The 21147-nt window shown below is 56.5% G+C and overlaps 1 protein-coding gene across 4 annotated transcripts; it reads right to left on the bottom strand.

Annotated features, from left to right (window-relative positions):
- Positions 1–269: 269 nt before the first annotated feature.
- Positions 270–17947, bottom strand: SLC41A1 (solute carrier family 41 member 1). 4 transcript variants are annotated; one of them, XM_066203928.1, is made up of 11 exons: positions 17926–17947; positions 16255–17340; positions 11625–11732; positions 9330–9401; positions 8808–8952; positions 7942–8088; positions 7176–7323; positions 6444–6523; positions 5536–5670; positions 4157–4305; positions 270–2646 (listed from the first exon to the last, which is right to left on the bottom strand). In XM_066203928.1, exons 2-11 carry the CDS (start codon positions 16603–16605, stop codon positions 2461–2463), a joined length of 1521 nt encoding a protein of 506 aa, XP_066060025.1. In that variant the 5' UTR covers positions 16606–17340; positions 17926–17947; the 3' UTR covers positions 270–2460. The 4 variants fall into 4 exon arrangements, with proteins under 4 accessions (XP_066060025.1, XP_066060023.1, XP_066060026.1 ...); XM_066203926.1 differs by having other exon boundaries at positions 17745–17934; XM_066203929.1 differs by lacking the exon at positions 17926–17947 and adding an exon at positions 17722–17732.
- Positions 17948–21147: the final 3200 nt, after the last annotated feature.

The raw sequence follows: 21147 nt of genomic DNA, 5'->3' as shown, positions 1-21147 counted from the left end.
TAGAGGCACAGGCCACGTGTCAGGAGCTCTGGGGGAGCAGGACCTGGATTCTGGATCCGGAGAACAAACACCTGGATTCCTGCTGGGAGCCCCCAGGGCACGGCCGAGGTCACCTGGCGCTCGCAGCAAGCCCACTTTGCCTCGTGCCCAGCGATTTGTTTGATTTTCGTAACTCTCCCGTCAAAAGAGCTTCAGCCCGAGCTCAAATCAGCTTCAAAACCTGAGAGAGGCCTTCAACCCGAAGGGAAAATAAAACACCACAGTCCACATAAATAAATGTCATCTTTATTTAACCAAATATAATTTATCCATTAGGTCAACATCTGTCAGTTATAGGAACTATAAATAATTAAGACAGTCTTTTTTTTTTTTTTTTTCCTTTAATAAAAGAGTAAACCAGGATTTTTCATCTGCAGGCAGCTGTGGAGTAGGCATGCATCGGAGTGCAACCAGTGGGAAGAGGTTTGTTGTTTTTGGTTTTTTCCATCAATATTCCTCAGTTTTCAATTCTTCCCTGACCATTCCCCAAGCACACCTTTGACCATATTGAATGTACAGATCCCTCTCCAGACCCGAGCAGGAGAGGCAGATTCCTCCTCTAGGGAATCTTTTCCTGGGAGATTCAGTGGTGATGTGACACCAGAAAGGCCAGCAGAGTTTCTCTCTACATCCATAAAAGCTGAAGTGTTAATGGAAGGAAATCTTGCATTTAATTCCTCAACATCAGGCAGAGAAATCAGGTGAGCAGCTGAGAATATTCCCGAAAATATTGCAGAAGCCCCTGGGCTGAGAGCTCACAGCACAGCGGGGACAGGGTTGGTTTTGTGGTTGGGTTTTTTTTTTTGACTTTGAGCACAGCTCTGGCCAGAGGAGATCTGTGAAATGTCACCAGAGTGGAGAGAGGAGGATCAGAGCTGTCCCCACACAGGACACGGAGCAAAGAGGCGGAGGGGGGAGTCCGATGTTGGATTAGCAAGGGGAAAAAAAGGGGGAAATCATCTCAAAAAATACAAAACCTGCTCCTCTGAGGGGCTGAGGAGGAGCAGCCAGGAGCCCACCTCTGCCTCCTGCACACCTCCAGCAGCAGGGAAGGGTTTCCACAGCTCCAGAGAGGGCCCGGAGCAGCCAGGAGCCCTGGTGTGGCTCCACCTGCCCCCGTGGATTTCCACAACTCCTGAATCCTGACCCTCTCTTCCAGCACCGTCATCTCGGGGTGTCCCAGCTCTGCACCCAGACCCTGGGCTGGGACAGTGATCCTGGACTAACTTTGGTCTTGATTTGCCCATCTGGGTGCACCAGCTCTGGGTTTTTTTGCTGCCCTCCCAGCTCGGATTAACGGGAAGGGAAGGAATTGCGGCCAGCCCCTGATGGGAACAGCACAAAAAAGCAGGAGGGGAAGCAGCAGGGGAGGGAACCCTGCACTCGCAGGGCTTCCCAGAACCCCAGCCCCAGGTTTTACACCAGGGCAGGGGGGTTGCTGTGCCACAGGGCTCCAGCCATCCAGCTGTGCCTGCGTTTCCAGCTGTTTGGCACCTCTGCAGGGAGAGAAATCCCGTGGAGACCCATGGACATCCCTTTCCTAACACACAGCAGGAGCAAAACGCTCCTCCCCACAAAAATGCTCCTCCCTGGGCACAAAACCCAGGAGCTGTTTGTCCATCCACCCCCCCCCGGGAAGGTCAGCTGTGCTGAGGAGAGCCAGGAAATGGAGCAGCACGAGGAGCCAGAGCCCAGGAGGGCTCCAGCAGCTCCTGCCGAGGATCCCCGGCAGCTGGAGGGGAGGATGATGGTGGGGAGAGCTCCCAGCCCCTCGGGGGGAAGCTCCGAGCAGCTCAGCTCGGCTCTCCAGGGCAGAAGCAGCACGCTGAGCCCTGCGCCGGGTGGAAAAGGGAGCCTGAAGCTGCCAGCAGAGCCCAGCCAGGGGCTGGGGCTGTACATGAGCTCACTCACACCCCCGGGGTGACACAGGAGCCTTCCTCACCATCCTCCTCACGGACACTCCCCGCTTGTGGATGTGGGAGCCCCAGGGAGCCAAGGCAGGGGTCCCTCAGCCATGAGGTTGTACTCGGCCAAGGAGGTGCCAAACAAACCCGAGCTGGACCTGCAGGGTTGAAAACGCTTATGAAGCGAAAAAAGCAGCCCTTCACCTCGAGGGGGTGGGCAGGGGGGGCTCCCTGCACCATCTGGCTGAGCAGGAACTTCACTGGAGCCTCGGTTCGGACACGACTGCGACGAAAATTGCACTTAGTGATTGTCTCTTTACACTTTTTGTTTGTTTGTTTGTCCTCCCTAGAACTAGATAGATCTTCTGTACAAACTCGGCTTGAAATATAAACCACGTAACATCCCCATTGAAAATAATGAGGATCCAGTATCAAAGGTGAAGGAGAGAGAGGAGGAGGGAGGAGGGGGAAGCAAAGGAGCCACAAAGGGGAGGAGGAGGAGGAGGAGCAGCGGGATTTAATCCCCCACGTCGGAGTCGCGGTCCCCGATGAGCCAGAGCACGTGGAAGCTGAGGGCCAGCAGCCCCGTCCCGATCAGGTCCCCCAGAGCCGTCAGGTAGGGGATGGAGAAGTTGTCGGGGTCCAGGTGCCTGCCCCACATCCAGTGCACCATCCAGTCCGCGATGTAGAGCAGGATCAGGACCTGCAAGAGCCACGACAGCCACGGCTCCTGAGCCCTGCAATGCCCAGAGCAGCCCTGCCTGGCTCAGGGAATCACAAATCCTGAGCCCTGCAATGCCCAGAGCAGCCCTGCCTGGCTCAGGGAATCACAAATCCTGAGCCCTGCAATTCCAGATCAGCCCTGCCTGGCTCAGGGAATCACAAATCCTGAGCCCTGCAATGCCCAGAGCAGCCCTGCCTGGCTCAGGGAATCACAAATCCTGAGCCCTGCAATTCCAGATCAGCCCTGCCTGGCTCAGGGAATCACAAATCCTGAGCCCTGCAATTCCAGATCAGCCCTGCCTGGCTCAGGGAATCACAAATCCTGAGCCCTGCAATTCCAGATCAGCCCTGCCTGGCTCAGGGAATCAAATCCTGAGCCCTGCAATTCCAGATCAGCCCTGCCTGGCTCAGGGAATCACAAATCCTGAGCCCTGCAATTCCAGATCAGCCCTGCCTGGCTCAGGGAATCAAATCCTGAGCCCTGCAATTCCAGATCAGCCCTGCCTGGCTCAGGGAATCAAATCCTGAGCCCTGCAATTCCAGATCAGCCCTGCCTGGCTCAGGGAATCACAAATCCTGAGCCCTGCAATTCCAGATCAGCCCTGCCTGGCTCAGGGAATCAAATCCTGAGCCCTGCAATTCCAGATCAGCCCTGCCTGGCTCAGGGAATCAAATCCTGAGCCCTGCAATTCCAGATCAGCCCTGCCTGGCTCAGGGAATCACAAATCTTGAGCCCTGCAATTCCAGATCAGCCCTGCCTGGCTCAGGGAATCAAATCCTGAGCCCTGCAATTCCAGATCAGCCCTGCCTGGCTCAAGGAAGCACAACCACATCCCAAAACACGGAGCTGGAAGCACCTTCCCCAGTGCTGCATCCCCAAAGCAACAAGTGCAGTTCCAAGAGGAGCTGGAGAGTTTCAGTGGCTCCCTGAGCATCCCAGATCCTCTGTGTCCTTCCCAGTCTCTGCCTGTTCTCCTTCAGCTTCCTCTCACCACCCAATTTGGGCTTAAACTGGCACCTCACCACCAAGAAGTCTCAATTTTGCACCTGAATTTTCAGCTCGAACCACGACAAGCTTGAGGCTCATGTTGGTATTTAAAACCAGGCAAAATCTGCAGAGGATCCTCCCAAGCTTTTGGTTTCATGTGTCCCTCACCAGAGCCATCCCTGTGGGCTCCCACAGCTCCAGGAACCGCCAGGGGAAAGGGGCAGCACAGGGCACGCATTCCCTGCAAATTCCACATCCCCTTTTTCACCACCAGCCCTTTCCAAACTGCCAAATCACCCCCCAGGAGGGATACTCTGGCTATCAAAAGGACTTAAAAGAGACAAAAAGCAGATTCTAAACCCCCCAAGAAGGGCAGGACGGAGAAATTGTGTGTCCAGCAAGGAGTGACTCAGGGATGTCTCAGGCAGGGAGAAGATGTCCCCACACCTGAGCAGGTGACACCCCCTGAGCCAGCCCAGCCCCCCGAGGGTCCCCAGCTCACCTGGAGCAGCGCTGCTGTCATGTAGAAGACGATGAAGATGAGGGTGAGCGTGGTGTGTCCCCCCTGCATGGAGTGGATGGTGTAGAGGAACACCAAGTGCCCGGGCACCACCAGCAGGAAGAGCACGCGGGCAGAGCGGGAGTTCACGTCTGCAAAGGGGACAGCAGGCCTGCTTTACACCCTGGGAACGGCCCAGGACAGGCTGGGCAGGGACTGGGGGCAAGCTGGGAGAGAAGGATGAGGTTTAAGGTCCCCTTTCCCACCCAAACCAGCCAGTGATTCCACGACCCAAAGTGGAGAAAGAAAACCTTGGGAAAAGTGCCTTGAGAAAGCCCATCCTTAGTGCCACAAGCAGAAGGCAGATCGACATGCCCTCTATGCTAACTGTTACCAGAAAGTTCTCACTTCTCTGTGTCATCACAGGTTCATTTTTAGTGCAAGAATTTTAATATTCTTAATTTCTCTCCCCCACTGGACCCTTCCCTCAGACCTCACCTTAACTCCCCACCCACACCGGGGTGTACAACTACCCCTCTCTGCCCCTGGACCCCACCTTTGGCCTCGTGCCTTTTGCCCCTTGTGCTGCTTTGTTTGTCGCTTATTGTTTGTTATAATTATTATCAATAATATTTTGTGTTATTATTGTTGTATTAATAATTATTATTGTATTAATGATACTTTTCGTATTATTAAAAGTACTTTTCAGACAACTGGATGGAAGCTGTCTCTCTCCAATTAAGTCCCCATCGGGCTGAGCCCCAAGGAAACTCAAAGGGGTCTGATAGATCTGGGCCAGACCCTGGGAAGTTTCACCAAAGGCTGGCAGGGATTTTGGGATGTCTGCAGGGCCAGGAGCTGCTCTGGATCATCCCTGGTGCCATAATTGAGGTGTTAGGGTTGGACTCAGTGACCTTGGAGGTCTCTTCCAACCCAGCCGGGGATGAGCCTGAAGGTCCCTGCAACCCAAACCCTCTGGGGTTTTATGCCAGGCTGACCCTCAGGGGCACAGATAAGATGTCTCAGCTATTTCCCCACCCCAAGGCTCTCCCCGCTGCAGGATGAGGCTCCTGAGGTTACCCAGGGAGGTCTGGAGTCCTGCAGGTGCCCAGGGAGGTGGCACTGAGAGCTCTGGGCTGGGGACAAGCTGGGCATGGGGCACAGCTGGGACCTGATGATCCTGGAAGGATTTCCTGCGATCCTGTGGGTCCCTTCCAGCTCAGGATATTCCACATGCACATCTCCCCACCCAGCAGAGGACAGGGAAACACCAGCCCCGAGCAGGGCTGAGCCCCCCTGGGCTGTGACAAAGCTGTGACAACACTGCAGCCACCACCACGGGGAGCTCAGCTGGCACCAAGCCCTGCACCCCAAAGCTGTACCTGAGCTGAAGAAGGTGCTGCAGGGGCTGGGACACTTCCGAGGGGCTGTGCCAGGGCTGTCTCCAGGCACCCCACTCATGTGCAGGTAGGTGGAGATGCGGCTGGCCTGCACTGCCACCAGGTTGCCACCCACACCTGCAGGGCACAGACAGAGCTCAGGGCACGGCCCAGACACTTCCAGGAGCTCCTCTCAGCAGCCAGCGGACCTGCAAGTGCCTGGGATTATGTAGGGCAGTCTGGTTTCTGACCCCAATGCTAATTTTGCAGCTGGGGACAAAGCTGTGGCTGTTCCCCCTCAGGCCCCGGAGTGAAAGCGAAGCAGTTCTGTTACTGCAGCCCGGGGTGGAAGGAATGCATGAAACAAAAATGGTGAGTCAGGCACCAGAACAGACACAGGAATTGCAAAACCATTATTTTTTTCACGTGAAACTGTGGAAGCCACCAGCACAAGATGCCCTGGGCTCGGAATTAACTCCACCTATTGCAAGAAAAAGAATTTAAAAAATGAGTCTTCCTGGAAAGGAGGTGAAAACTTTATGCCAGAACCAACCAGATTTCCTGACTCTTAAGGTGCAAATACAAATCTTTGCGCTGCCAGGTGCCATGAGGCAAATCTTTTGGAAGATGGGGCTGTTCCACCAGACAGGAGGAACAAGGTGTGACAGTTTCAGGGTCAGTTTACCACCTATAAAACAGTCTTCCATCAGTTCTTTTAGAGAGAAAAGTCTCTTTTGGTCTGCTAAGGAAATGAAGAAGTCCCCAAAAATGTGGGTTTTTTAGGGGTTAACCTCCCAGGCCTTCCACCTGCACAGGAGCAGCCGAACCTGTGCACCCCTGGCACCCTAAAAAGAGAATTACTGTGCTGAAATCCCAGAGAATCCCAGTCCCAGGGGTGGGGCAGGACTCACCGTTGATGACGGGTGTGAAAACTGCCATGCCAGCAAAGTTGGGGTCCGACACCGTCCTGTCCAAAATCAGGCCCCCGACGCTGCAGGGGGAGATGGGAGAGGTCAGAGCTGGACTTTGAGAGGGACGAGACCACTCCAGAGACCCTCCAAAGCATTATTTATTGCTGCAGCCTCATCTGAGGGTGAGAACATCTCCAGCACATCCCCAGAGTCCGTGGTCAGTGGTCCTCAGCGGGATTATGGGGGCGTAGTTTGAATAGAATCGTTTGATCTCACACGGTGAAAAACTTACAATTTGGGGATTTAGTGCATAGTAATATATATGGGGCAAAATGGAGGATTTGGGGCATTGTCTAAGTCCTTCTTCTTCACCTTTTTCTTCTTGGTTTTGGGTGGGTTTTTTTCTAACTGGGTGAAAAAGGGGCGCACTGCAGGCCTTGGGTGGTCATTATTGGGTCAAAAGTATAAATAATATAGGTGTCACATTGTTACTGGATAGTTTATGCTTAAATTACCGTGGAAAGAGTTAGAGGCATTAATTTTCTACCCTGTTAGTTAGTTAGTTAGATTGGTGAGACTGTAATAGACAAGAATTAATAAACCCTCAGTCTGAACACGAAACTACGACTCCCGTGTGTTCACCCCGGCTCTAACACGAAGCAAAGAAGACAAGAAACCCACGGGGCTGGAATTCCCACCCCGGGGAGAGCTTGGGGCCGGGGCCAGCCCCACCTGCTGATGGCCATGGCGATGATGACGGGCTCCCAGCCCGAGTAGAGCACCTCCCGCGTGGCGGAATTCCTCTTGGCGATGATCACCCAGATGGGCAGCAGGGAGATGAAGAAGGCGCACACCAAGGGGTTCACGTAGGCTTTGCTCTCTGGGAAGACGGAGGAGAAGCAGAGAAATCAAAGCCAAGTCCCTCAGGAGCTCCAGGAAGGGCAGGGAAACCTGGCCTGGCTCTGCAGGACAATCTCTGGTGGTTCCTTCTCCCAGGGGTGAGCTGTGCCCTCATTTGGATTTGTCCGCCAGCACATCTGAGTGAGATCTCAATTCCCACCTCCCACTCCCGGGAGGATCTCCCAGTGCTGCTTTCCCTCACCCCTGGATGAACCTGCCCGAGCCACAGCCCCACATCCCAGGGAAGGAAGGAAGGAAGGAAGGAGGAGGAGGAAGGAGGAGGGAGCCTCCAGCTGTAGCCCTGCCCCGAGGATCCCCAGCTGGAGCTGCCAGCTCAGCAGATGGAACCCAAACCTGCCTTCTCCCACTGCTCCAGCCCCAGCCGAGCACCTGGAAGGGACCAACATCTCCCTGAGCACCTCGCCTGGAGAGGAGGAGGTGTACAAGGCAGTGAGAAGATCCATTCCCACCTGTAACCTGAACTGAGGGAGCTCCGGAGCAGGAATCCCACCCACCCAGAGGACAGAGAGGGCAGAGGAAGAGGCTGGAAGGAGAGGGAGGCACAGCAAGGGCCAAAGGTTTTTGTGGTTCTCCTCACCCAGCTCCTTGTACAAGCCCCAGCTGATCCCCGAGAGCAGGGCCAGCGTGATGAGGTCCCCCAGGCTGGCAGCGATCGGCGTGGCCACGTTGTCAGGGTTGATCCCCATCTTCCTGGAGCCGATGATCACCCCGATCATGATCATGCCTGCACCCACAAAGAGGGAAAAAAACCAAAAAAACCAGGATAAGGCCAAGGGGAGGTGAGTATTTTAGGGAAAAGGGCATAGAGGGGGTGGACTGGTCGTGAGTTTGATCTTCACATGGGGCACCATTAAATTTGTTGGGTTTTTAATCTTTTTTTTTTTTTTTTTAGAGTTGGGATTAAATGCTCAAGATGGTGTAACTATAATACTATAGTAATATATACTAATATATATATTATACTACATATAATTTATAATATATATTATATATACAATATGTATAATAATATATAATAGCATATAATAGTATAGTATATCTAGTAATACATATTATGATCTACATTACTAATGCAATATAATTATATATTACTAATATATATTAATATATATAATACACAATTACATATAATATATATATTATGTAATATTATATAACGTTATAGTATATATAGTAATATATATATGTTACATTATTATTTTTTTATATATATATAACTTAAACTTAAAGTTTTCTACTATGTGATATCACACCCTTCTATCCAAACCGCACGCCCGTCATCTCAGTGCTATCTGTCAGTTTTGGACGCCTTTTCGAAGGTCTCAGGTCAAACGGAGAGTTTCCTAGGGGGTCAGTGCCTGTCAGCACAGGAAATCTCCAATTCCCAGTGCCCGGGGTCCCAGGAGGGGACATTCCCAGTGCCCAGGAAGTGAGCACTCTCACCCAGGACCAGCGAGGCGATGAAGGCAGTGGCCACGCTGCTGGCACACAGCAGCACAGCGTGGGCCAGGCTGAAGTGCCCGTCCGGGATCCACCCGAACACCACGGCGGCAATCGAGGCCAGGAAGCCGACCACGGTGGCCTGGACCTGGGGGTGGAGAGCAGACAGGGTCACCGAGACACCAGAACTGGCCCAGGGTGTGTTCCAGAGAAGCTGCCCCATCCCTGGAAGTGCCCAGGGTTGGAGCAGCCTGGGATGGTGGAAATGGATCAGCTTTGAGGTCCCTTCCAACCCAAACCATTCCATGATTTTATTTTTATCCTGTGAGGGAAACCCCACCCAGAGGGATCAGAATCCAGCGTGGAAACACCCAGTCCAACCTGCAGGGCCACAAAGGTGCCACTTCCTCCCCCGTCAGCCACGGAACATTGAGAGCAAACGGCAAAACCCGGGGATTGAAACCTCCCACACCTGCCCGAGCCGGGCTGGCCCCAGCTGTGGATATTCCCCGGCCCTCTCCTGACCTGTATCAGAGCCATGTTCCCTGTGATCATCTTCCAGAGCTCCTTGGGCGTATCCATTTGGCCGATATTAGCCTGTGGGAGGAAAGGAGACACCATGAAAGCCCGGCAGCCCTTCACACCTGCCGACAGCCAGACCCCTGCCTGCCAGGGGACCTCAACCCCTCAGCTCCTGCAGGAGAATAAACCAGCAGGAAAGGGAGCGTGAAGGGGAACCGACATCAACCAAAAAATCCCACGGGGACGTTGCAAAAGCAGCGAGTGCCCCTGCGGCCACAAACTTGCATTTTTCATGGAACTCACTGCAGGGCTGGCTCTGGCTGGGGTCAAGCTGCCCCTCGGGTCAGCCTGGGGCAGCAGCACGTGGGGCAGAGCGGGCAGCAAACCCTCCTGCTCCCGGGAAAAGCCGAGCAAACAAGGCTGGTGCCACGTGGGGACACGGAGAGGAGCGGGCGGTGTGGCACAGGGGTCACCTGGCCACCTGGCATGCTGGTTGGGATAAGCAGGAGATGGAGATTGCTTTGAGTCCTGGGGTAGGATCCAAAAAATTCCAGAGGAATCGCTGCAGGGCAGCGGCTCTGCTCCTCCCTGCCACCTCCAGGGTCTTCATGGGAAGAATGGATAAATTGATTTCTAATTTGCATCATTAGGAGCTGATAAAGTCAGGAAACAAGGGAGAGGCTCAAACACTGGAGTGGGAAATGCACGCTGGAGGTGCTGCCCGAGAGCACCAAACCTGTGCACGACAGCACAGCAGCGATTTCCTCCTCTCAGGTGGAAAACAAGAAATCATCGATGAATTAATCCCCCTGCTCTCCCTGCTTTGAGAGCTGTCAGCTCATTTCACTGAGATCCCCCCAACTCTGGGGCAAATCATTCTGGGCAGAGAGGAGGAAGGAATGGGGGGAAAAAAACCAACAAAAATTTGACTGGAGCAGCACATGCAGCACAGGAATTCGAGCCCCAGATGAAGCCTGACCTTAAAATTCCAGCCACACGGCAATTAGGCTGGGATTAACATAACCTCGCTGCAGTCACCGGGCAACAGGATCTTAATCCTTTAACCGAGGGGGGACTTCTGCCTCTTAACTCTGAAAGGAATTTCTGAGGTGCCTTAAGGCAGCACTAATTAGAAACCCAAAGTGTGAGCAGCCACTCCAGGCCGCTTCCCTGAGGGAAGAGCTCGGGATGCAGCCCGGGCAGAGGGGAGCTCCCCACACAGCCCTGGGACCACAAATCCTCCTCCCGCAGGCACTGGGAGGCTCTTGGGTGACCCTGGGGGTGTTTAGCAGCCTCAGCGATCCCGTGATTCCATGATTTTACAGGCACAGGAGGGAAGGCAGAGGCCGAAGCCTGGCTGGTGCCAGCCCAGGGACAGGAGCTCCGTGTGCCGGTGTCCCCGTGACCCTCCTGCGGCCACCGGGGCGGACTGGGCAAAGTTCTGCACGCCTGACTTGGCCACAGCCCGGCTCCTCTGCCAAAAAGCTGCCCCAGGAGGGGACACAGAGGTGCCAGCGCTGCCTCTGTCCCCCTGGAGGTGGCCAGGGCCAGCAGGGAGAAGGTCCCTGCGGCTGGGACAGCGAGGGTCCTGTCCTGATCCCAACAATGGGGAGGGAGCCAGAACAAAGGGATTTGTTTCCCTGAGCCAGGGGGCGAACAAAGCTCAGCCTCTGTCCCTGCAGCCTGCCCCAGCTGTCCTCCCAGAGCCCGGGGACGGCAGATCTGTCCTCCCAGAGCCCGGGGACGGCAGCTCTGTCCCCCCAGAGCCCGGGGATGGCAGATCTGTCCTCCCAGAGCCCGGGGACTAGGCAGATCTGTCCTCCCAGAGCCCGGGGACGGCAGATCTGTCCCCCCAGAGCCCGGGGACGGCAGATCTGTCCTCCCAGAGCCCGGGGACGGCAGCTCTGTCCTCCCAGAGCCTGGTGAATCCCAGCAGGATCACGGCCCAGCTCTGCTCTCCATCCCTTGGGGAGCCTGCCAACCTCCCTGCCAGCTCCTCTGTGCCCCACAGCTGTGCCCAGGCTCCCTCCTGCTCTGGTGACATTCCTGCTCCCAGCTCCTGCTGGAAAAGCTGGATCCCAGCCAGCCCCCAGCAGCAGGAACTGAACCGTCAGCAAAGCTTAAGGACCATTAATCCTTCAAATGCCATCGGCCCAGCGGGGTGAGAACACCGCCCCAGCACGGCCTGCTGCCATCCACACAGGGGATTTGGGGGCTTTACCTGCCCAGCCACCACCCACACCCACAAACCCTCCCAGGTCAGGTATCCCTGTCCCTCCTGACTCCCTGGACACTCACAGCTGTGGACAGGCGGGATGCCAGGGTCATCTCCAGGTTCCCCTTGAGGCCCAGCAAAGCAGGAACCAAGATGAACACCTCGGTCACGTATTTGAAGACATCCCAGTGCTGCCAGGTGAAAGCCCATGAAATGAAAGCATTGAACAGAACCATTAAACAGTGTCACCCACTCGTGGTCACCCCTGACACCTGGCCCTGCCCCGAGCAGACATCCCAGTGCCCTCCCTGCTGCCACACTGGGAATTCTGCAGTGCTTTTCCCACTTCCTGACATCTGCAGCCGCGACCACATGATGCTGCTGAAGAAAAAAAGCCAAAAACCTGCTCTGAGCCAGCAACTTTCAGTGAAAAATCCCCCAAAGAGTCACCAGTGACAAAATGTTTACACACCCAGAGGCCAGAACCGGGGGAGATGGAGAGGCTTTGCCCAATACTCGCCGTTTTTGGCAGGTTTGAGTGCTGAAGTTTGGTCAGTCACAGCTGAGCCTTTCCTTTGTGTGTGTCTTGCAAATATAAATATATAAACATATTTTAATCCAAATCCCAGCCCACTGAGGCCACCTTTCCCTGCCACCTGTGTGAACTCGGGCATTTCCCAACTCCTCTGCCTCTCCAGCTGCCCGGGGCTGAGGCACAGAGGCAGCCACGGTTATTTAGGAAATAAACAAAGAGTAATTGCAGGGGAGTGAAAACAGCCTGACAGGGGAGCAGCTGAAAACACAGAACTGCTCCAAAATCCAAAAAATAAAAAGGATTTAATGCCATTGACAAACAGCCCTGTGAGCCACCCAAACCCCACTGCCCTGCTTTTATTGCCAGTGCCCAAAATCTCTCCTGAGAGCACGGGAATCCCACTGGGGCTGTGCTGGGCCTCAGTCACTGTGCAGTGCTCTGCCTGCAAAGGGCACCTGTAATGTCACCTGTGCCAGGCTGCAGCCCTCACAGAGCCCTCCATGGCACTGCCACCCTGCCAGGTCACCAGGGACAGGGATTTGTGACCTTGGCACTGCCAGGGTCACCAGGGACAGGGATTTGTGACCTTGGCACTGCCACCCTCACCAGGGACAGGGATTTGTGTCCTTGGCAGTGCCACCCTCACCAGGGACAGGGATTTGTGTCCTTGGCAGTGCCAGGGTCACCAAGGACAGGGATTTCTCCCTCCATGGCACTGCCACCCTCACCAGGGACAGGGATTTGTGTCCTTGGCAGTGCCACCTCGCCAGGGACAGGGATTTCTCTCCCTGCCATCCTCATCAGGGACAGGGATTTCTCTCCCTGCCATCCTCACCAGGGACAGGGATTTGTGTCCTTGGCAGTGCCACCCTGCCAGGGACAGGGATTTGTGTCCTTGGCACTGCCACTCTGCCACCCTCACCAGGGACAGGGATTTCTCCCTCCATGGCACTGCCACCCTCACCAGGGACAGGGATTTGTGTCCTTGGCACTGCCACTCTGCCACCCTCACCAGGGACAGGGATTTCTCTCCAGGACAAGGAAAGACATCAGCAAACACCCATCCACCTGCCAGCCTACCGGCGTCCTGTGAGGGAGGACTTCAGTCGTGTTGTGTTTGTTTTCCCACCCTCCACCTCTGAGCCAACAAGCTGCAGTTTCCTGGTGCTTTGTGACACCAGATTCAAGCTGCCCTGGAAATATCCTTGGGGGAGAAAAGTGGAAGCAAGCTTGAGCTGGATGAGCTGGGCGTCATTTTTCCTCAAAGGGAAAAGGTGTTTTCCCCAGTAATAAAAACCCTCCTGGTGTTTGTGGCAGCTTGGTAAGGCCAGGTGAGGTTGCCCTGAGAGGTTGTGGATCCCCACCCCTGGCAGAGTCCAAGGCCAGGCTGGATTCAGCCTGGAGCATTTTGGGGATGAGGAAAGGTGTCCCTGCCATGGGATAGGATGAGCCTGAAGGTCCCTGCAACCCAAACCCTCTGGGATTTTATGCCAGGCTGACCCTCAGGGGCACAGATAAGATGTCTCAGCTATTTCCCAACCCCAAGGCTCTCCCTGCTGCAGGATGAGGCTCCTGAGGTTACCCAGGGAGGTCTGGAGTCCTGCAGGTGCCCAGGGAGGTGGCACTGAGAGCTCTGGGCTGGGGACAAGGGACTCCATGATCCTGGCAGGATTTCCCAGCCTAAATTCTGGGATTCCCTGTGATCTGAGCCCTGACATTCCTCACCCAGCTCGGGCTGTGCCTCCTTTAAGGCACCTCCAGGAGCCCAGCCCAGCTCAGCTCTCCCCAGTCTATTTTTAGGAGGCTCTGGGATGGTTTTGCTGCGTGTCCAGGGTGAGGCCCTCACCCCAGCTCCCCTTGGCAGGACCCAGGACGAGCTGGGTGTCACCAGAGCCACTCCACCATTGTCACTATTGGCTGTGCACAACTTCCAGAGCTCCCAGGGGCAGGATCAGGCACCGGTTCAACTCTCCATCACCTTCTCCCAAGCCTGGCTTTGTAAGTGAGGCTTTAGGGGAGGCTGATGTGCAGCCTGGAGCCTCCCTGAGCAAGGCAGGGAGAAAGGAAGAAAAGCCATCCCTGGGGAAGGAAAACAAGGAGGTTTCTGCAGAGCTCAGCAGCTCGCTGGCCGCAGAGAGCAGGACCCGTGGGCTCCTGCCAGCTTTCTTCATCTGACATGTTATCCAACAGCCGGGAGGCTGCGGGGGGCTCCGAGGTCCTGGTGGCTCCTGCAGGGAACAAAGCTCCCTCTGGAGAGGAGTGCCCACGGTGTGTGGCTGCGCGGGGACAACCACAGCCAGGCTGCTGGGGGAAGTCAGGCAGAAAACAAAACAAAACAAAACAAAACAAAACAACCCAAACCACACCCCCCCCCAAAAAAAAACAACAAACCCAACCAAAAAAAATCACCCCACCCTAAACTAAAAAAAAGGCCAGAAAAAAGGGAAAGAGGAAATAAGAATTTCAGTTCAGGACACGGAGCTGTTAAAATCCCTGTAACAGCCCCTCTGGGAAGCACAGAAATACAGAAATGAGCTGGTTTTTAGGGAGGCAAGCAGAGCAGACAGGATCCTTCAGGATGTGCCCAGGATCCCAGGGTCTCCCTGGAGGGGTGAACTGGACCTGGCTCTGCTGGAGGTCCTGGAAGAATCATCCCCCTTCCCCACCCCGTGGCTCATTTCATCGCAGGGCTGGAGGGAGTTGGAGCTGTTGGCAGCACAGGCTGCCCAGCCACACGCTGAGCTGCTGTGGGGAAACAGGAATTCCCAAGTTTTATTCCTAAAGGCCATAATAATCAAGGCAGGAGAACGCGGCCACAGCCTCCCAGCCCTGCCTGGCCACAAGGGCTGTGCCTGCTCCAGGAAAAACTTTAGGTTGGGCTCAAATCACTTTGGGGAACTTCCAGAGGAGCCAGGCATTGGGTGTGCAGGGACAACGAGGGGAAGGGAAGGGAAAACAAGCTCGAAACGTCCTTATTTTTCAAAAAAAACGATTCTGGGAAATCTCCCCCAGATTAATTTCCCCCGTCTAGCCTTTCCTGTCTGGAGTCACCTCCCAGCAGGTTCCACCGAGGGAGGCCACAGGGATGAGCAGAGCTCAAAGGCACGCAGGGAAACGGCTGCTCTGGGCAGGACAGCAGGAGGAGTGTCTGCCTGACCGCCCACAAATCCCAAAAAAACCCCCTGTGACTTCCCAGCACGGCGCTGGGCTGATCCCAGCTGCCAGCAGCACACGGGGCTGACACTGGAGCCTCTCTCTGCCCGCACCGCCAGGGCTTGTTTACCCCAGCCCAGCACACAGGGCAGCTCCCAGCAGAGCGTTTCTGGCTGCCCACAGCTCCCAGAGGGCTGAGTGCCCGTCCCAGGAGTGCCCCAAAACCTAGGGATGAGCCCAGTTTTGTGCCTCAGGGTGGGAGGTTCTGCCCAGCCTGGCATGGAGGGCAGAGAAGCTGATCTGCTGCCAGGCACGCCTGGGGAACGCGGTAGAGACCAGCACAGGAGCCTCCATTCCCACATGGAAACACAGCCGGGCTGGCACGTTCCCACAGCGTCACCTGCCACGGGGAACACCTTGGGTCTCATCCAGAGGTAACTGCCAGCTCCCTCCCCGCTGGCCTTTCCTAAAAATCAGCCCCACAGCCCTCTCCATTCGCCCTGTCATCCCTGGATGCCTCCAGAGCACAAGGAAGTGGTGCAGGAAGCTCTGGAATGAGCCACACGGTCTGGGAAACACTGAGAGAACCATTAACCTGGCTGGCACGAGGCACAGCAAGCACCCGAGGTGGGAAAGGGACGGGAGGAAGCAGTCCCTGGGGCTGGGATGTCACCAGGCAGCAGCGGGGAAGGGATTTATCTCCAGCTGTGATGCACGGAGGGCTGCTCTCAGCTCCCAGGCAGAAGCTTCTCCTCCGAGCCAGTGTCCTCTCCTTCCTCCATCCCACACATCCCTCCCATCTCCTTCAATTAACTCCGCTTCATTTACAAAGCCGGGGTGGGGACAGGCTGATGGAGGGCTCCCCATCTCCCCCTCGCCAGGGAACTGTTTTCCCACCCCTCCCTGCTGCTGACGCAGCCCTGGCACCCCTTCACCCCATTCCCTTACCCCATCCCTTTACCCCACAGAGCCCCGCTGCGCAGGGCCAGGACGCAGAGCCCAGCCCAGGGGAGCCCCAGCCCTACCTGCACAATGTCCAGCACCATGCCAGCAGCCACCGTGCCGAAGCCTGCCAGCAGGAAGGGGAAGAGCACCTGGAGCCCGATGGAAAAGGAGGTTTCCTTGAGGGGCGAGGCGGGCTCAGGGCCCCGCTCCGTGCTGGTGTCGTCGCTCTCGTTGCTCTGGCTGCCGTTCTCCAGCAGGGCGTCCTCCTCCCTCACCCCTTTGGCGTTGGCCCGGGACTCCAGCACCACCACCTCCACGCCGGGGCCGTCGGGCCCCAGGAAATCCGAGGGCTCCGGGCTGGCCAGGCAGTCCCCGGGCACCACGGCCCCGTTGGCCTGGGGGGTCTCCTTCTGCTCCAGCTTGGAAGTCATGCTGCAGGACAGGCTCTGCTGACCCTTGGCTCGGTGGGCTGACAGCCAGCAGCTGCTCCAGGAGGGATCTTCTGCCAGCAGCTTATCCCACACGGCCTCCCCAGCATCCAGGAGTGAGCCGTGCCAGCCCTGCTCGCCCGCCCGGCAGTGCAGAGGCCGCTGCTGCAGCAGAGATCCCCATCAAGCGGCGCCCAGGGACGGGGGACACGGAGCAGGAGCTGGGAATGGCAGCAATTCCCTCTGGCTCTGCTCCTCTCCAGCGCTGTGAGGTGCAGCAGCCACCGAGGCAGGACCCGGGCTTTCCTCCCTTAGTGCATCTTTTCCTACAGATGTGACGGGGCAGAGGGAAAACCAGATGAAGTGAAGGACACGGAAGCGTGAAGGAACGCTAAGGGGAGAGGACTTGGCTTTTAGAGATGATCCCACTCAGGCTCTTCTTGCCGCCAGGGCTCTGCCGCTTCCTCCAGCGGCACCGTCCCTCTGCAGAATTCCAGTGCGAAGGCTCCCGCGGGTTTTCTGCCAGAACAGGCTTCGAGTGTCACTGCCGTCCTTCTCCTCCTCCTCCCCCAGAAGAATTTCTCACCCAGCAGCACGAGGCGAGCACAGTTCCTACTCAGAGTAACAGACGGTCCTCCCCAGTGAAGGTTACTCACGGCGCTGGGCAGGCTGCAGGGTGGGGGCTGGCATTTGGACAGCCTGGGACGTAACGCGGATTTCCAAGAACTCGTCTTTCACCTGAAACACACGGGAGGAAAGCGGATATCCCGCGGGGTCCCGCGTCAGCGGCTCCATCACCTTCCTCCAAGAGATGCCGCGGCTCAGCCTCCGCCGTACCCCCAACTATCCCCGGCTGTTCCCCCGCAACCCCGGGCACCCGCAGGGGCTGAGCCGGGGGACGCGGGGGCAGAGCCGCGCTCTGGAAGGGACAACCCCGGAGGGAGCCGCAGGACGATGCCCGCGGCCGCGGCTCCTCCCGCCTCCCGCTGCCGCAGCGCCGGGGCGGCCGCAGCGCCCGCCGAGCCCCGGAGCGGATCCCCGCGGGGATGCTCGGAGCGGAGCGGAGCGGAGCTGCCGCCCGGCCGGAGCCCTCGCCGAGCGCCGGTGTCCCCGCGGTACCGCCGCCCGTGTCCCCGCTGTACCGCCGCCCGTGTCCCCGCGGTGCCCCCGCCAAGCGCCGGTGTCCCCGCGGTAGCGCCGCCCGTGTCCCCGCGGAGCCGGTCCCGCCCGCTGCCGTGTCCCCGCGGTGCCGGTGCCGTGTCCCCGCGGTGCCGCTGCCGTGTCCCCGATCAGGTCCCGCCCGGTGCCGGTCGCTTCCCGCACCCGCGGCTCCTCGGCGGCCCCGCGCTCTGCCCCGCCGGGTCCCGCCCAGCGCCGCCCTGACATCACCGTCGGCCAATGGCGGCCGCGCCCGCCCCGAAGAGCCGCGCTCCCATTGGTCCGGCGCGCGTGGCGTCACGTCTGGCCCCGCCCCCGGCAGGGAGGGCGCCCTCGTAGCGGGGAGGCCACGCCCCTTTGGCGGCGCGGGGGCGGGGCCTGGGGTCACGTGTGGCTGAGCCCGCACCGGGCGGGAGCGGACGGTGTGTCTGTCCATCCCCTCTGTCCGTACATCCTTCCTTCCATCCACTCTGCCGTCCCTTCTTCCATCCATCCTGCTGTTAGTCCATCCATCCACCCATCCACCCCCCCCCCATCCATCCATCCATCCATCCATCCATCCCTCCATCCATCCATCCATCCCTCCACCCATCCATCTGTCCGTCTATCCCCCGGTGCTTTACCTGCTCTCCCCTGGTCCATCCGTGGATCCCTCGCTGGTGAAGCCTCGTCGGTCCCCCCTGGGGACAGGGATTTCACAGGTGCCCAGAGGTGTCCTGCGATGCCACCCCCAGGGGCGCTTCCCCAGACACCCAGTGCAGGGAAACACGGCTGGATCCAGGCCAAGGAGCCCCAAGGTGCTCAGTGGGACCCACTGGATTTCAGCCTCTGCCAGGTTGGTGCAGCTCAGAACAAAAAGTCAGGAATGTTGTCACGTACTCTGCCTCTGTTTATGCCAAACTGTCCCACAACAAATAAATAAAGAGCATAAAAGCTCCTGCTACAGAGGTCAGGTCCTCGTTGCTCTGTAGAATTCCGTGTTCCTGAATGAACCAGCTCCTCTGATTCACGCTTTCCTTTTATTTCCCCATCTTTTTTTTTTTTTTTCTGGTCATGAGTGGAAATTTTGAGCCTTGTTGTTTTTCCTTCCTGCCTTTCCTTTCCTCCCAGGAAACAGTCAGCAGCGAGTTATTACTCAGGGTGATGATGTGATCCCAGCTCCAGGCCTTGGAGACACATTCTGGGCCAATGAGGGACACTGAACGTGTGTGGGGGGAAGGACAGGAGTCACATTCCCACATGGATACAGGGACATGCCTGCAGCTGGTGACTTCATTCCTGAAGGAAACCCAAGCAGTCGTGGGCAGGGATCCATTGTGACCCAAAGCTGTGGGCTCAGTTCTGCTCCCATCAAAAACTGGGCACAGAGAGGCGTTTTCCTGGAATATTTGGGAGGAGAGGATGAGTGGAACGTGTGGAGCAGAGCAGGAGAGATGATTAGAGAAAGCAGCACTGCTAAGGGAATTTTTATATGGGCAGAGAGTGCCAGGACAAGGAGCAATGGCTTTAAACTGCCAGAGGGCAGGGTTAGGTGGGATATTGGGATGAAATTCCTCCCTGGGAGGGCGGGCAGGCCCTGGCACAGGGTGTCCAGAGCAGCTGTGGCTGCCCCTGGATCCCTGGAAGTGTCCAAGGCCAGGTTGGACAGGGCATGGAGCGGCCTGGGACAGTGGAAGGTGTCCCTGCCATGGCAGGGGTGGAATAAACAAGTTTAAAGTCCCTTCCCACCCAAATCATCTTGGGATTCTGGGATTTCAAGGGATGAGGAGCCTTTGGGGTCATTTCACTCATCCTCAGGACCTCCAGCAGCAAAGAAACCTCATGGAAAACTTGGGACATCCAGAGGCACATCTCAACTCCAGCCAGGTCCCATGCCCCAGCTGGGACTGGAGTTCCAAACCCTCCCTCCACTCTCCTTTGTCCAAACAAACCTGGCTGCAAGGCTCTGCTTCCACCTTCATCTTTCCTTCCCTCAGCTCCCCAAAAAACAACCTGCACCCACATGTGACCTCGCTGCTCCCCAGCTGCAGGCTCAGGAAGTGGAAGCGTGGGGACAAAAGCTGCCTGAGACAAGAAAACAGAAATAGATAAAACCCCCACCAGCCGCCAGGCTGAGATCAAAAAAAAAAAAAAAGCAGAGGATGAAAGGGCAGGAAATTGGGTTTCCAATTGCAGGGAGCAGGTAGCAAAGGCAACAAGAATGTTTGGAGAGGAAGGAGTTGGCCACTGAGCTGTGCTGGATGCTGGAATGTCTGGTGGAATGTCGTGCCCATGTGTTTTACAGCAGCCACGTGATTGTGGTACTGCTGAAGTGCCCACTCAGGAACGGCCTCGGGGGCCCCTTTCACAGGAGAATCCAGCAGGATAAAAAGGTTCGGCCAAAGTCACTCAAAAAGTCCTGAGAGAGAAGTGTCAGTGCCCTGAGAGGGGCCTTTGCTCCCTGCCCTGGCTCCACCACGGCCTGTCACGGATCTCAGTGGAGCCCCAGCTGCTGCTGAGCAAGGATCCTGAAGGAACTGGCTTCTGAATTCCTTGCCAGCAGGAATCTCAGCAGGAAAACAAACCTGAGCAGGTTACGGAGCAGGACTTGCCCCTTCAGATGTCACTGCAGGGCACAAGCAGCTCACGAGGGCAGGCAACAACATCAGCAGCTGGCCCTGAGCTGGGGGAGAAATGCAGATCCAGGAAGTTCTGTTTGGCCAGCCTGGAAGCAGACAAACCCATCTCCATCCTTTTTTCCAAGGTCCCAGCTGTGTTCCTGTGTCCCCCACGTGCTGGTGACAATCACAGGGCAGCCCCTGGCAGGTCCCTCCCTGTGGCCACGTGAGAGCACCTGGGCCTGGCCTTCCTGTGGTCCGCAAGGTCACAGGATCCTGTGGGACAGCAGGGATAGGGACACCTGTCATGGAGCCACTGGGGATGTGCCTCACATGTCAGCTTTGTTCCACTTACAGCCTGGGAGGGAATTCATTTATAGTCAGAATCAGGCTGAAGAAAACACTGATACCACAAGGGTGGCTAGACCAGAGAGGGATGATTTTAAAAATACACAATAATCTCCTAATTCCCCACTATTTCCTGCTCCATGAAGACCCTCTCACTTCCCAGAATCCCAGAGAGGGCTTTGGATGAACATGTTTACGTACAACAAGGCAGTCCTGCAGTACCAACACTGAAAAATCCAAGCGGAAGGATCTCAGATCCAGAATGTCTGACCCAGGCCCCTCCATGGGATCATCTCCAGGCACAACGTTCAAGTGATCTGAGTATTTACAGGGCTGCAATAAACCACACCGCTGTGCTGGCTTAAAAATATAAATTAAAAGAGGCATGGAAAGCACCTTGGCACTTGTAAGAACCCCCTGCCCTGCGACCAACGCCATGGCA

This window comes from Chamaea fasciata, unplaced genomic scaffold (assembly GCF_029207755.1).
Source record: "Chamaea fasciata isolate MVZ Bird 193981 ecotype frontalis unplaced genomic scaffold, bChaFas1.0.hap1 SCAF_25, whole genome shotgun sequence".
In the NCBI taxonomy this organism is placed as follows: Eukaryota; Metazoa; Chordata; class Aves; order Passeriformes; family Sylviidae; genus Chamaea; species Chamaea fasciata.
This window is presented reverse-complemented; position numbering and strand designations above follow the sequence as displayed.

Bases quoted from the DNA above. Each gene is read 5' to 3' on its own strand.
- SLC41A1 (XM_066203928.1), bottom strand. From the start codon at position 16,605: ATGACTTCCAAGCTGGAGCAGAAGGAGACCCCCCAGGCCAACGGGGCC. The intron at 11,733-16,254 runs GTAGGGCTGGGG...TTCACCTGGCAG, and splicing joins TGGTGCTGGACATTGTGCAG to CACTGGGATGTCTTCAAATA. The intron at 6,524-7,175 runs GTGGGGCTGGCC...CTCCCCCTGCAG, and splicing joins ATCGCCATGGCCATCAGCAG to CGTCGGGGGCCTGATTTTGG.